The sequence below is a fragment of the Pediculus humanus genome, genomic scaffold (assembly GCF_000006295.1).
Source record: "Pediculus humanus corporis 1103172108296 genomic scaffold, whole genome shotgun sequence".
Lineage (NCBI taxonomy): Eukaryota > Metazoa > Arthropoda > Insecta > Psocodea > Pediculidae > Pediculus > Pediculus humanus.
In genome coordinates, this window is record NW_002987865.1 from 393,866 (window position 1) to 409,289 (window position 15,424).

The 15,424-nt window shown below is 28.2% G+C and overlaps 1 protein-coding gene across 1 annotated transcript; it reads right to left on the reverse strand.

Annotated features, from left to right (window-relative positions):
* Positions 1-6,595: 6,595 nt before the first annotated feature.
* Phum_PHUM556450 (uncharacterized protein) lies at positions 6,596-7,093 on the reverse strand (the record flags this gene model as incomplete). Its single annotated transcript, XM_002431840.1, has 2 exons — positions 6,596-6,717; positions 6,838-7,093. The coding sequence occupies 2 exons, from the start codon at positions 7,091-7,093 to the stop codon at positions 6,596-6,598; spliced, it is 378 nt and encodes a 125-aa protein (XP_002431885.1).
* Positions 7,094-15,424: the final 8,331 nt, after the last annotated feature.

The following is a 15,424-nucleotide window of genomic DNA, read 5'->3' on the forward strand; positions in this document are numbered from 1 at the left end:
TGCCTCCCCGAGCATAAAAAAACATTTTCATTTATTATTATTATTATTATTATTATTATTATTATTATTATTATTATTATTATTATTTTTGGCTACAAACATATGCTTTCAATTTATTTCGCGGCGTAATTTTTTTATTTTTCGCGTTTTAATAATTGAACAACAACAACAACGACAACATTTAACAAACGCGACAAACGCTATCAACCACGCCTTTTCCCGTGTATGAATTAATTCGTTAACAACCATTTAAAAAAAAAATTGATCTTATTGTTATCATTATCATTATTATTATCATCATCATCATTACATTCATTAATAGAAAATTTCCTTTCGTTCTAAAAAAAAAAAAAAAAAAAAAAAAACCATTAGCAACATTAGACCTCCGTAATAATAATTAATTTACACGGAATGAATCAAAATAATGATTTTTATTAAAAAATAAAATTGTAAATCAATTAATAATAATAATAATAATAATAATAATAATAATAATAATAATAATAATAATAATAATAATAATAAAAAAGCCAACGGCCATAGCGTGCTGGTCACACCGGTTCCCGTACGATCACCGAAGTTAAGCAGCATCGGGCGTGGTGCAAACTTGGATGGGTGACCGTTTGAGAACGCCACGTGCTGTTGGCTTAAAAAGAGTAAAAAAATGAGAACAAGACAAAGTAAGAACCAAAAAACAAAATCTTGTTCTACTGTCGACCTGAGGCAGCTCGACGAGAATGTGAATTTCACTGCTTCTGACCCTGGCCACTCCAAAGATGTTAGTCACCGGAGCCCAGTTCAGGAGACAAATCGTTCCCATCGAAAAAGACGGACTCAGGAAGACCTTCAAGAATTGATGTGGTGCTATCTTATAATAAGTGGCACCACCGAAATTCGAGTATTTGTCCCTAAGGAATCGGGTAGAAACCTCGGATAAATACTTAAAAACTCCGACAAGTAGCCTTGTCGTGTTTAATGGTGGATAATAATAATAATAAACACTAAACAATAAGTGTTACGTATAAAATTTTTACCCCAAAAAAAAAACCATATATACATTATAGAAAGAAAGAACAAACGAACAAACTAACAAACAAACAAACAAATAAACGACCGCCATTTGTTTTCCTTCAACCCTCCTTTCCTCCCGTAGTAGTAGTAAAAACCCTTTCATTCAATTAAAATATCAAAACAGGAAAACAACGATTGAAAAAAATTACCGAAACAAATTTAGAGATCACTTTTTGAAATGAACATCATGATTATTTATTAACGTTAGACAATTTTTTAAAATGTCTCCCCTTCCCCCCCCCTCCACGATAAAGACAACTAAGATATCTCTTCCATTTTCTTTTTCTTATCCTTCGAAACTAAACAAAAAATTACTTTACGACACCATCTTTCCAACCGTTTCGAATACACATACTCGCCTTTTTAAAGCGTAAAAATTTAAACGTCGCAGAACCGGAAACACTTCAATTACGTCACTTCTTTTTAAAAGATGATCATTTTTGATTGATAATTTCCCTTAATTCTAATTCGGAATCGCGTACGGCTCGAGAGTATAATATATGGTTCCAAACGAAAACATTTTTTAACTGTAAACAAACGTCCCACTTTTTTCTTTTTTTTTTTTTTTTTAAATGCAAAAATAACATCGACACTCTAATGAATAAAAAAAAAAAAAAAAAACCACACGTTGGAATGAACGAAAAAAAAAAAAAAAAAAAATTAACCGTAACAACACAACTCTATTAAATCGTAGCCATTTTCCTTCTATCATTCAAACCTTTTGTGTCAAGGTTCTCATCATCCATCGTCTTCATTTAAAAATCATCTTTTTTTTGTCTGACTAAATATTTTCCCCATCGTTTATAATCATTTCGAATGCGCTAAAACGATTCCAACCTCAGATTGTAAAAATTTGTGACGAAAAAGAGAGAGACAGAGACACAAGTCAGGTTGACTGGGTCACGATGACAAAAAACGGTTAATGACGGTTAATTGTAATAATAATAATAATAATAATGAGAGTTATGATAACGATAAAGAACTCAAACATAAATTATTTAAAAAAGAAAATTTTTTTCCGACTTAATTTAGTAAGAAGCGAAAAAAAAAATCATTTTCGTCTTGTTTTCATCGACGCCATTTTTCTTTTTTTTCTCAATGCAAAAATTATTAAAATAGCAGACGAAAATAAACAAAAAAAATTTTTTTTTTTTTTCTTCTAGACAAAAATAAATAAAATTATTGCAAAAGAAATAATTTTTTATGCATTAAAAATAAAATGCAACCGTGAAAATAAAGAAAGACAGAAAGAAAATAATAAAAAAAAAAAAAAAAAAGAATCGTTACGAAGTAATTTTCACGCTCCGAGAAATTAAAATAATAATAATAATAATAATAATTTTTTTTATCCGTGGTAATAAAATAACCCTTTTCCGATGATACATTCCATCATTCAAAATTTAAAAATTTTCTATTTACACGTACAATCGCGCGTACAAAAAAAAAAACAAAAAAAAAAAAAACAAAAAATTAAATATTTCAAAACAGTTTAAGTTATTCAATCGGTTCGCCATTTTTTTTTCTTCTTCCTCCGAACGGAAAATAAAAATTTTTTTTTTAAATCCTACGATAAAGAAATAATAATAATAATAATAATAATAATAATAATAAAAAGAAGAAGAAGAAAAACTGTAAAAGTGCTTGAAACTCATAAAAAGAAAAAAAAATCACTCGAATAATAAATTAATTTATTTCGATGGCGTATCGAAATGACAATCGTTATTTAAAAAAAAAAAAACAATTTCTCGCAACAGCAACAACAACAACAACAACAACAACAAAAACAATAACAACAACAACAACCGTAGCGAAAAAAAGGAAAATAATAATAAATAAAAAAAAATAAAATTTTTTTTTCTCATCCAAAAGAGACAACAAATTTTTTTCGCGTACGTAAACAAAAAAAAAAAAAAATTTTCCAAAAATTTTTCGAAAATTTTATTATTTTTAAATGGTAATAACGGAAATACCAAAATCCTTTGAGACAAGAAAAGATGGGGGGGGGGGAAATTAGAAAAAAAAAGGAAAAAGAAAATACTAATCTTATTTATTTTCACGGGTGAAAAATTTTCATGAACCAAACAAAAAAAAAAAACAAAAAAAAAAGCCTCCTTTCCTTTTTTTCTTTTTTCCCTTTTTCCTTTTCTTCGAAACCCAAAAATGAAAAATCGATAAAATTATTAATAATAATAATAATAATAATAATAATAATAATAATAATAATAATAATAGCTTCTTCCCTTGGTACGAAAGAAAATTCATTTTAAAAACTTTTTTTTTCCCCATTGATCGCTTACGATGATGACGACGACGACGGTAATAAAAAAACTTATACGAAATCATTTTCTTTTCTTTTTTTTCGGGGGGGGGGGCAGGAAAGGGGAGGGCGAAGGGAAGAATCGCACAGAAGATTAAACGCATTATTCGTTAAAAAGTTTTTTAGGTTTAGAAAATTTTGACATGGAATAATTTTCTTTAAAACTTTCTTCGAATAATTACGAATCTCTCAATTGTCCTTTACCCCTCATCCCCACCATCCCCCTTCAAGCAAGAAAAAAAAATTTGCTTTTGACACACACATGAATTTCTTCTTCAACCCTTTCCCTACATGACGTCACCATAGTAAAATTTTAATCGTGAACCTGAAATCGATTTAGATCAGGAGGTTGGTAATCTTATTAACCTTTTCGAGTACTTCACCTTTACGCAGTCCCAACGTAATATCTAATAATAATAATGATAATAATAACCCGATAATTTTTTTTTCGAATTTAAAAATACTTTCGGGTCAATAAATTAAATACCCGATTTCAATTTCCCCCTCCCCCCCTTTTTTTTTTTTAAATAAATAAATAAATTTGCAAATGCGTGTTTCTTCTGCTTTCGAAAAAGGAAGTAAAAGGTTAATAACAGTTCGTAAAAGTTAAGTGAGATTGAAATTGAGATTCAGATTTTTTGTAATATTAAAAATTTAATGGAAACTAATATGACTTAATTACATTAATAAAATAATTAATTAATTGTTGTACTCGATTTTCTCTCTCTCTCTCTCTTTTTCTTTTTCTCTCTCCTTTGTCCTAAATTTGTTTCGTGTGTGTGTGTGTGTGTGTGTGTAAAATGTAAATGAAGAGCATTTTACAATTTTCAACTGACGAAACTATGTTGTGACTTAAGATGGCGGTGATGGCATTTTTAACCATCGTGTGAGGTCGAGGTCGTAACAATTAAAAAAAATTAATTTTTTAATTGCGAACAAACAATTTCTATACTACGTAAGTCGAATAAGACATTTTTTTTCGAAACAATAAAAAAATGATAAGAGATTCGAAAATCGTGATAACACCAACCGATGGAATTGTTTAGTCCGTTAACCCTCGAAAATCTCTCGTCACGGGGGGAATTAAAACGATCACGAGTAAAACCTTTTATGTTTTTCTTTTAAAAACATTCCAAACAAAAAAACAAGCAAGCAAAAAGACGAACAAACAAACAAACAAACGAGCGAGAGAATGAAAAAGAAAGAGAGCGAAACAAACGAATGCGTAACGTTAAATACATTAGCAAGTTGAATACATTAACAATGTGATGATAGATGATGATGATGAAGTCGTAAAAGTCAAAAGAAATTTGCTATTAGCACAGAACAAAAAAAAAAAAAAAAAAATTTTTTTTTCTCTTTTAAATGCTTTTAAAGCCACGTACCTATTACTCAAGTCACGTGACTAAATGTAAAGTTTCGAATCGAACAAATACATATAAATATGTACATAAATGAACAAAAAAAAAAAAATAATAAAAATTCATCGAATATAATTAACGATATGATTCTTCAATCAATCAAACAAACGACTGATTAATCAAATTAATTAATTAAAAAACGACGACCTATCGTTTTACACTTGTAACTCACGATATCGATTTCAAAAATGTTTACGAAAAAAAAAAAAAAAAAAAAAGATTCAATCAATCAATCAATCAATCAATCATCAAAAACAACAAAAAAAAATTTCTTTAAATCCTAAAATTTTTCCTCAAAAAAAAAAATTAATACACGTGAAAGTTTAAAAAGGGGGGGGGGGAAGGAAAACCTTGCTCAAATCGTTTTTCCATACATTTCTTAGGTTTATTTACGATAATAATAATAATAATAATAACGATTTTTTCAAATAATTAGATGCCACGCAAAAACGCAACAACAAAAAAACAAGGAAACGACACAATCTCGATTGTTTGAACAAGAATCATTGTTACCAACTTTTTTTTTTTTTTTTTTTTTTTTTTTTACTCTATGACAAATTTCGTGTTTACGTTCGAACGAAAAAATGTCAAAAGTGTCGACGGATTACAAAATTTAATTTATTAAAAAAAAAAAAAAAAAAAAATGCGGTACCGTTAAAAATAAATTTATCTTTTGCGAACCCGTTAGCGACGTTTCTCTCTCTCTCGACGATCAAATCTTTTCACGACTTTGATCGTTCTTTTTCGTTTGTTTGTTTGTCTGTTTGTTTGTCGTGAATGATAAATTATCAACAACAACAAAAATTTAATTACGAATTTTTTCGTTCATTCAAAAAATTGCGTGTTGCAAATTTCGTACGAGTAATGAAAATTTTTTTACTTGTCGAGACTCCATGTAAAAATACGACGATGCTAACGATTGAAATTTTACAACTCAGTCGTTAGACTCAAATCCTCAAAAATCCCTTTTCGAATCCCCTAATGATCCCCCACCCCGCCCCCCCAAAAAAAAATCAAATTCCGAAAATAAAAATAAATAAAAAAAGGAAAAAATCGAACGTAACACAAGAATCGAACGTTTGTAATTTTTAAGGTTTCTTTTTTCGTTAATCCAACAACCAACAACCACGAAAAACAACCACAAAAAAAACAACAACAAACAAATTTTAAATATTTTTTTTTCGGTAGTTCAAAAAGTCAAAAAGTCAAACAGAAAAAAGAAAGAAAATTCAACTTTTCGCGCGTTTCAGAAAACCTTTGTTTAAAAAATGATAATAAAAAGAAAAAACCAGTTTAAACAGCATCTTATCATTTTGCTAAAAACAATAAGTAAACATATAACTCATGATTTTTTCTTTTTTTTCCTTTTTTCCTTTTTTACCTTTGCTAAAAACAAAAAAAAACTTTTTTTTTTTTTGTTGTTGGGTTGACACTTGAAACTTGAAGCTTTTTTTTTTTGTTTTAAAAAAAAAAAAGCTTCGAGTCATTTTTTTCTTTTTTCTTTTTTATTGTTGTTACTTTTTCCTTCTTGTTTTAATGAAGGAAAAAGCTTTTTATCGAGCAATAAAAAAAAAAAAAAACTCTACTTTTTTATTATTAATAAAAAGCTTTGACGTAAAATGTATTCACAGCGTTTTTTCCTTCCCTTTCTCTCTCTCTTTTCCAAACTCCTGCAGCGTTTTCTTTTTGACATCAACAACAACAGCAACAAAAAAAAAGTTTTTTTTACTACTTTTACTTTCGAGTTTGATCAACGGTAATTAATTGAAAATTCAAAAACATTTTACTACGAGGACAATGGAATAATTAATAAGGTATCATCATTATTATTATTACTACCGCTTTCCATCGTAAAATCGACTGTCAATCGAACGTCAATGATAACGTAAATACGTACACGATTACGTGCTGTTGGAGCAGCAGCAGCAGCAGCAACAGCAGCACATATACAAAAGAATCAAAGTGAAAAACGACTAATAATAATAATGATGATGATAATAATAGTGATAATAATAATTGGAAACTCACCGGCTACGATAATTTTCGTCGCTTCGACCCCTTTGGCAGCAGCCACGGCGGGTCCATGCTGTAGAAAATCCGACAGAGACAAACTCGACGCAATTATCTGTCTTTTCTCTTCGAAATTTAAATAATCCAAACTATTACTACGCTGCGGTCCTAATAAAATATTTGTCGTTTTTATCGGAGTGGTGGGAGTTCCTCCTGTCGGTGTTCCCACCGGACTAGTAGGTACGAGGTACACTCCGCCGAGGCGGATAGACATCATTACGGTTACGTCCTAATTATTATAATCGATTTCATTTCTAAATTCTTTTTTTTTTTTTTTTATAAATTTTTTGTTTTTAAAATACTTTTACTATTTAAAAAAAAAAAAATCACTTTTGATTTTTCACACCGGATTTTCCGTTTTGGGGGAAAGGGGGAAGGGAGATTAAGTAAAAAAAAAAAAAAATTTCCCGATAAGAATTTTCACATAACTGAACAATTTAAATAATGATGATGATGATTATATAATTAGCTACGATTCTTTTTGACGTTTTTTCTTTTTTTTTTCAAACAAAAAACGAATTTTCACAACGAAATGTCATGTTTTTATTCGTTTCCCGACCTTGAATTATTATTATTATTATTATTATTATTATTATTATTATTATTATTATTATTATTATTATTATTATTATTATTAAGCTCGAGTTTTAATTAAGATTACTCCGAACAATTAAAAAAAAAAATTTTTTTTTTTTTTTTTTTTTTTTAAATGTCCCCCGGAGGGCTAAATGAAAAATAAAAATTAATTATTATTATTATTATTATTATTATTTCGCTTTCGTTTTAAAACATAAAAGAAAAAACAAACATTTCTGCTTATTATTATTATTATTACTTTCTAGAAAAACATTAAATTTTATTTTTCTAACAATTTCCTTTAAATTTCGCAAACCTTAAAGGTTTTTAAAAAAAAAAAAAAAAAACAAACGCGAATTTCATCAACGTGATGTTGACTTGATGCTTGTATTGCTGAACAATTAATTACAAAACACGACAACGAACTGAACAACGACTGAACAAAACGCAAAAAAAAAAAAAAAAAAAAAAAAAAACATGAAAAATATAACAAAAATTTTTAAGGTACGAAATACCTAACGTACCTAAAATGATAAACGATTATTGGCGTAGAATTCGAAAAAGTTAAAAAATCGTGAGATGAACTGACACCGCGGACTGACTCATTTAATATTCCATATATTATAATTATTATTATTATTATTATCATCACTTTTCCTTATTCGGAAGGAAATATTTATTAAATTAAATTTTTTTTTTAAATTTTAACGGAAAGTTAGAGAGAGAGAAACGCGCGAAGAAGACGACGCAAAAAAATAATAATGATAATGATAAAACAAACATATACAAGCAATTAAATTTAATAAAAAAAAATTTTAATTTTTTTTAAACGCGCCATATTTTCGTCTATGTATCTGTTTGTATGTACCTGTACGTGTGCGTCGACATAAATCAGTCAAACAAAAAAGATAAAAAAAAAATTTTGTCAGGTGTTCACCAGAGAGAGAGAGAGAGAGAGAGAGAGAGAGAGAGAAAGAAACAAAAAATAATAAGGTACACGAGCGGATGTTGAGTTAAAACGCATTCAAAAAAAAAAAAAAAAAAAAACAAATTTATACGTTTTATAACTAACTAATGCCACGACGGAATTTTAACGTTGTTTGATAAATCTCAACAATTACAATTTTTTTTTTAAATTTCCCACGTTGACGCGATGTCCGAATTTCCACAATTTAAAAAAAAAAAAAATGAAAAATGTTCGTAAATTTTTCCCGTAAAAGGAAAATTAAAAAAAATTTCCCCCCTCCCTCCAACTCGTGTCAAAAAAAAAACAAAAAATTTGATAAAATCGAAACGAACAACATAAAGGAAAAAAATAGGTCGAAATTATTTTTAAATCATTTTGTAATTTTCTTTTTTTTTTTCTATTTTAAATTTTAAACTACTTTTCCAATAAAAAAAGAAAAACAACAGACTGAACGTCTCCGATAAGAACACGAATTTTTTTTTTTTTTTTTTAGAATTGTTTTTTCTCATGAATTTCCAACCTGCCCCCCCTCCCCCCATCACCTGATCAATTATTATTTTGCGGGGCGTTGATAAAAACGCAAAAAACGCAAAAAACGCAAAAAACGCAAAAAAAACTTTACCAACCCTAAAACAAATTCATTTTCCCACCGAATATAATTATACAACAAACACGGGAAAACCAACGAAAAGAAAAGAAAACAAACGAAAAGAAAGTTATTTACACGATAATTTTTTTTTAAACAAAGTTTAACGTAAAAATAATAATAATAATAATAATAATAATAATAATAATAATAATACTGATCTCTCTCAATTTATTTTAATGTAAAGACAAACACAAGACAACTTAAAAAAAAAGTCAACGACAACCAAAAAAAAAAAAAAAAACGTGAAAATTTTTTTGGAAAACGCGATTAAAAAGTTTTCTCGCTTTTCCACATATTTTCTCTCATTTGCAATATTTAAAAAAAAAAAAAGTAAAAACATAAAATTTAAATAAAATAAATAAAAATAAATAAATAAAACGTAGTTCGAGACTTACATTTATTAATTTTAAACAAACAAAACAACAAAGTGTTGTTGTTGTTGTCGTTTGAAAACAATTAAAGGTGGGGTTTATATGGTTCGAACGTCCTTGACCATGCATTCGCGTTATTATTAAACTTCACGTTTACGTTACAAAAAAAAATCCTAATAATAATAATAAAATAATAATAATAATTTTTTCTCAATTTACAATTTCTTTTTTTTTTGTCTTAAAGACCGTTAAAATAATTAATTATTATTATTATTATTATTACTTTCTTACAATTTTTCCATTTGTCTTCAAACTTTTGTTTGTTTTTTTTATTCAATTTTTCTCACATTCAACTCACTATTGTAATTTATTATAATAACCGAACAACATGAACGATGAGAAATAAAAACAACAACAAACAAACAAAAATGTAATAAATAAACGTATTACTTTTTATATAATTGGTTTTTTTTTTTCTTTTTGACAATGAAACGAAATTAACGGTAAATTTATACATACCACGCCACGAAAATTCAACCAAAAAGAAAAAAAAATTTAAGAATTTTGAATGCGTTTCGTCTTGTTTCGAAAACAAAAAAAGGAAACAGGACGAAAAACAAACGAAAACAATTTTTTTTTGGTGTAAACGATTTAATACGATAATTTCAAACGAAGTGATTTTTTTTCCTTTTCCTTTAATATATATACGTATATAAAATTTTCACTTTTAAAACGAAACACAATCGCTAACAAACAAACAAACAATAATTATAATTAATGAGTTCCAGGGAAAACAAAAAACAAAACAAAAAAACAAAAACAAAAAACAAACAAACAAACGGACAAAAATATTTATTTTTTTTTAAATTGAAACTTGTTTCGTTTCTTTTTTTTTTTTCTCTCTTATTCGTAAACAATTAATGTTTGTTTGTTTGTATGTTTTTTTTCCTCGAAAAAGAAAAATAACAATGATAAAATAATAAGTAAACCGTAGGGAAAATTGAAAATTTTCCCTCTCTTCCTCCTCCCCTTTTAAACGTTTTTCTACAAACACTAAAAAGATGGAGAAATAAAAAAAAAATAAAAAAAACTTTGAATCAACTCTAATAAAAACTAAGCCGATTAAATTCAAAATAAGTTATTATCGAATCGAATGTAAATCTAAACGAACGAAATAGAAACAAAACATATTTATTCGAAAAAATCGAATCGAAAATCATTTTAAAAACGATATATCGCGACTCTCTCTAGTCGTAATATCGTCGAAACATAATCGAAGTTGAATCTTTTCACATCCGCCTTGTAACGCATTCGACAACTTTTTTATTCTCATTCATTACACTCAAATTTATTTGCGTTTTCCCTTGTTGTTTCCCTCCCCCCCCTCCCCGAATTGAAAAAATAATTCACATTCTCGTGAAAAAATAAAATCAATCAATGAAATATGTATCGAACCGTCATCACGGATGAATGAATATTCATTTACTAAAAAAAAAAAAAAAACGGCAAACCCCATTTCGAAAACTAATTGAAACAGTAGTGACAACAAAACAAAAAAAAAAAAAAAAAATTTTTTTTTAATTCGTTACTCGTGCATGAAAATCAAAAAAAAAAAAAAAAAAAAAATTTAACTTCTCATTTAACCGTTCAGGTTCGTTATGTCGGTTTTAATTTGTGAACCTTAATTATAAACCTGATTTTAATAAATAAAATTTTTTTCTGTTTTTTTTTTTTTTTTTTTCTTTATTGTTTTCATTTCTCATCGACAAACTTTCACGATTCTGATATTTGTCGAAAAATTCGTCGACTTGTTTGTTATTATATTTCAAGCAAAAAAGGCGGAAACTAGAAATTGTACGTACGCACGCACGCACGCACGCACGCACGCACGCACTTTTGATAATAAAAAAATTAAATTCGGCCTTAATTTTTTTTCACCTGATACGTCCATTATAAAAAAAAAAATTGAAATAAATACGTGAAAAAGGAAAAAACGAATTTTTTGAAAATTCTTTGTTCGCGTACGCCATTTCCTACGCTTTTCCTTTTACTCAAAACCGAAAAATAAAAAAAATACCCTAAAGACACGACATTTGATATCCTAGTCCTTTTTTGTGCCTACCGTCTACCCACCCTCTTGTCCTCCCCCCCCCCTCCTCACATCCATCCCACAAAATTTACCTAATGAAATTCGATAAATGAACGATTATTACGTTAATTTTGGCACACGCACACGCACACACACACACACGCACATTTAAAAACGTATAAATTTTATTTTTGAAACTTGGAACTCGATTAAACGAACGATACAACAACACCCACCATCATAATACGAGACCATCAAATCATCATCATCATCATCATCGCACTTAAGTTATTTTTAAACGTTGGTATCGATGGCAAACCCTTTTTTTTTTTTTTACGTAAATAAAACGAGGGTCATTTGATACAATTTGTTAAAATATTTAACAGAACAAAAATTTATAAGTATGCAATGGAAGACTGAAAAAAAAAAAAAAAAAAAAAAAAAAATTATGGCGGCTTCTTTGACCGGGAAAAATGATGCGCCAGAATTTAACCTTCTCGTTAACCTAATGAATCGTAACAAAAATTTTTTTTTTTTTTTTCGTTATAATATCTTTCGGAGCCTACTACTACCCCCTTTGAAAAAAAAAAAAAAAAAAAAAAATTAAAAAAAACTACCGGTGATGAAAAGGGAAACGAAACGTTTGTTCACCTGGTCATCGGGTATATACGCGCACACACACACACACACACACACACATGTAGAGTATGGAGTAGGAAAAGAACCAGACGACCTTCGTTATTCGTCGACTTGGGTCAAATTCCAAAATCGATGTTTGCATTAAAGCGCAGCCTCGACCTGCCGCCGAATATTTTCGACAGAATGTTGTCGTAACGACAACGTTTCTCTCTCTCTCTCTCTCTCTCTCACAAAAACGGTTACCACCAAACATCCATCCATACACCTGTGCACGCCGACAAAGTTTTAAAAAAAAAAAATCTAGCCAAAAAAAAAAAAAAACCGTTATAGTCTCGTTAGTGAACTATATATATATGCGTGTGCGTGTGTTACACGGCGGGCGTTCACTTTATAATGAATTTAAAAAAATAGATGAAAGTGGCAGGAGTGCGCGTAGTACAGCATTATTATTATTATTATTACTTTAAAAGAAACATTTTTGCCGTTTTTTGTCAATTTCCCCTTAGAGGACGCCATGAAAATAAATTTCAATTTTTTTTTACAAAACAATCGTCATGTATTTTCACTTTTATTTTTAATTAAAAATTTGTTTGTAATCGATCTGATCGATAAAACCACGATTTGTATTTTCCCCCCCCTCCCCTCCCCATTTAATATGATTACATTACAATTTTTAAAACGTCAAATGATCAAATGTTGAATTTTTAATAAAAAAAAAAAACAAACACGCCTTATCACAAAATTTAAAAATTTAAAAAAAAACTCACGGTAATTAATATGAAAAGGTAGGCAAATCACAAATAAATCACGCCATATTTGCCAAACACAAAAAAAAAGTAATAATAATAATAATAATTTCGCGTATGATAAGAACAAGTTCGATGCCTGTATTAATAAATTCACATTCATTTCCTATCAATCATAATTCGCAACAAAAACAAAATAATACGCGTCCAAGTTATTAAAAAAAAAAAAAAAGAAGAGTTTTATATCAAATTCTGAGATTACATTCGTTTTTGCCAATAATAATAATAATAATAATTACCGCCAAATAATTTTCAAACCACGGACAATTTCATTTTCATTGCCACCATGTTAAATTTTGAATTTTTTTTTTTTTTTTTTGATTTACATGTATAACCTAACGCAGATAAGGCCGTTTACCTTTTTTCGCGTATCCGTTCGAAATCGATTTAAACCTTTTTATTTAATACGACACCGACAAACTTATTTAATAATTCACTCAATTCATTTGTTTTTTTTTGAACAGAAAATAAAAGAAAAAAATAAATAAATAAATAAATAAAAACTCGACCATATATTTATAACGGTTTCATCCGCTACATATTTCGCGTTCAACTGACTCTTGTTAGTCGATCGCAGCGCTCCACTACAACAATTTCGATCGTGGCGCGCAACTTTTTTTTTTTCTTTCATTTTCACTTTCACAACATTTGAACACGTTTACCACCGTAAAAGAAACGTTAGAGTTCAAACGATGTCAATTTTACAAATTTTTTCCCGCGCAAGGCCAAAAAAAAAAAAAAACACTTGTAGTAGTAATAATAATAATAATACTAAAATAATAACAAAAACATGGACGATGATAAAAAAAAAAAATTTCTTTTTTTTTTTTTTTTTCTTTCAAAAACGACCGCTCATTTCGAAAATAATCCACTCAAATTACGAAATTATAAATACAGTCATTATTATTTAAAAAACACGAATGTATTAATCCAATTTTTCTTTCTTTAAATCTTTTTTTAATAAATGAACAAGAATTACAAAAACTTACGTGACTGGGTGTGATTATTAAAAAAAAAAAACTTTTTTTCTTGGGGGGGGGAAGTAGTGGTCATCAGTCACAATTTTATCACGAATATCCTTATAAATGTAAAAAAAAAAAAAAAAATTGATTTAATTTACCCGCAAGAAACCCACCCACCAATTCAAATATCAAATAAAAACTTAATTGATAATAATACAAATAAATTTCCCTTCCCCCAACCTCCCCCTTGCCCCACTATCAATTATTACGTAATTTAACATTTTCAAAATTAAAAAAAAATCTCCAATGCATAGAAAACAAAATAAACAAAAATTAACAACGTCAAATAATAATAATAATAATAATAATTCTCTAAACGAGAATGCCTTTTTTTTTCGAACAATAAAAAAATAGGTTTTTCAGGAATGAAATTTTTCGTCGACACACAAATAACGATAAATAATATAAAAAAAATCCAAGAACCTGTACGTAAACCATCTTGAATGATATTTCTTAAAATTTTGAAAATACAACAACAACAACAACAACAACATGATGATGATGAAACTGGTTCGTTCGGCTTTACTTTCAAACCAATTTAAATCTTATTAGGTTGGAATTCCGACACCCAAAGACACCCTTTCAGTACTCAAGATAAAAGAATGATAAATGTAGGGTACTACTACTACTACTACTACTCCTCGGATAGTACGTATAATCTTTTTCGGTAAAAAAACAAAAAACCTTAATTATTGACTAAAATTTGGGCTAAATATTCTTTTTTTTTTTTTTTTTTTTGTTAACAAAACGAAAGTGTTTTTTAGAGGTGGAGGTTCACAATATGCTCGTATATGAAAAAAATCTTCTGGTGTTAATAAGTACGTAATCCAAATAGCAGACGAATTACAATCATTTTCAACAATACCCCCGTGCATTTACGGGTACCACATCCTTGAGCCTTGGGTTGATTTTTTCATTCTCTTCGGCTGCCACACGCACGCACGCACACGCACACATAAACTCTTCATTAAATTATTTTATCCTCGCGCATATTTCCCTTTCTTTTTTTTTTTTTTTTTTTTTTTTTACAATTATACCTAAATACACTTTCTCCTCTTAAACCTTAAATACTCTCTGACACTCTCTCGCGGTAGTTTTGAAAATATAAAATTCAAATTATTTAAATATTTCAAGTGGTACCACTCGTTTTAATATAACAATCGACTATTCTCACTCTTCTACGACAAAATAATAAAATTCAAAGTGAAAACAAATCATTATTATTATTATTATTATTATTATTACGAAATTGTTGAAATCTGTAATGCGAACGCGAAAGTCTCGTTTAAAAAAAAAAAAGAAATTATTAAAAATAAATAAATAAATGAGTAAACACCGATTTAAAAATAAAATAAAATTATTTGGTTGTTGCACAGAAGCGAAACAAAAAGCGAATAACCATAAAACCAATCAATCGATCGATCAA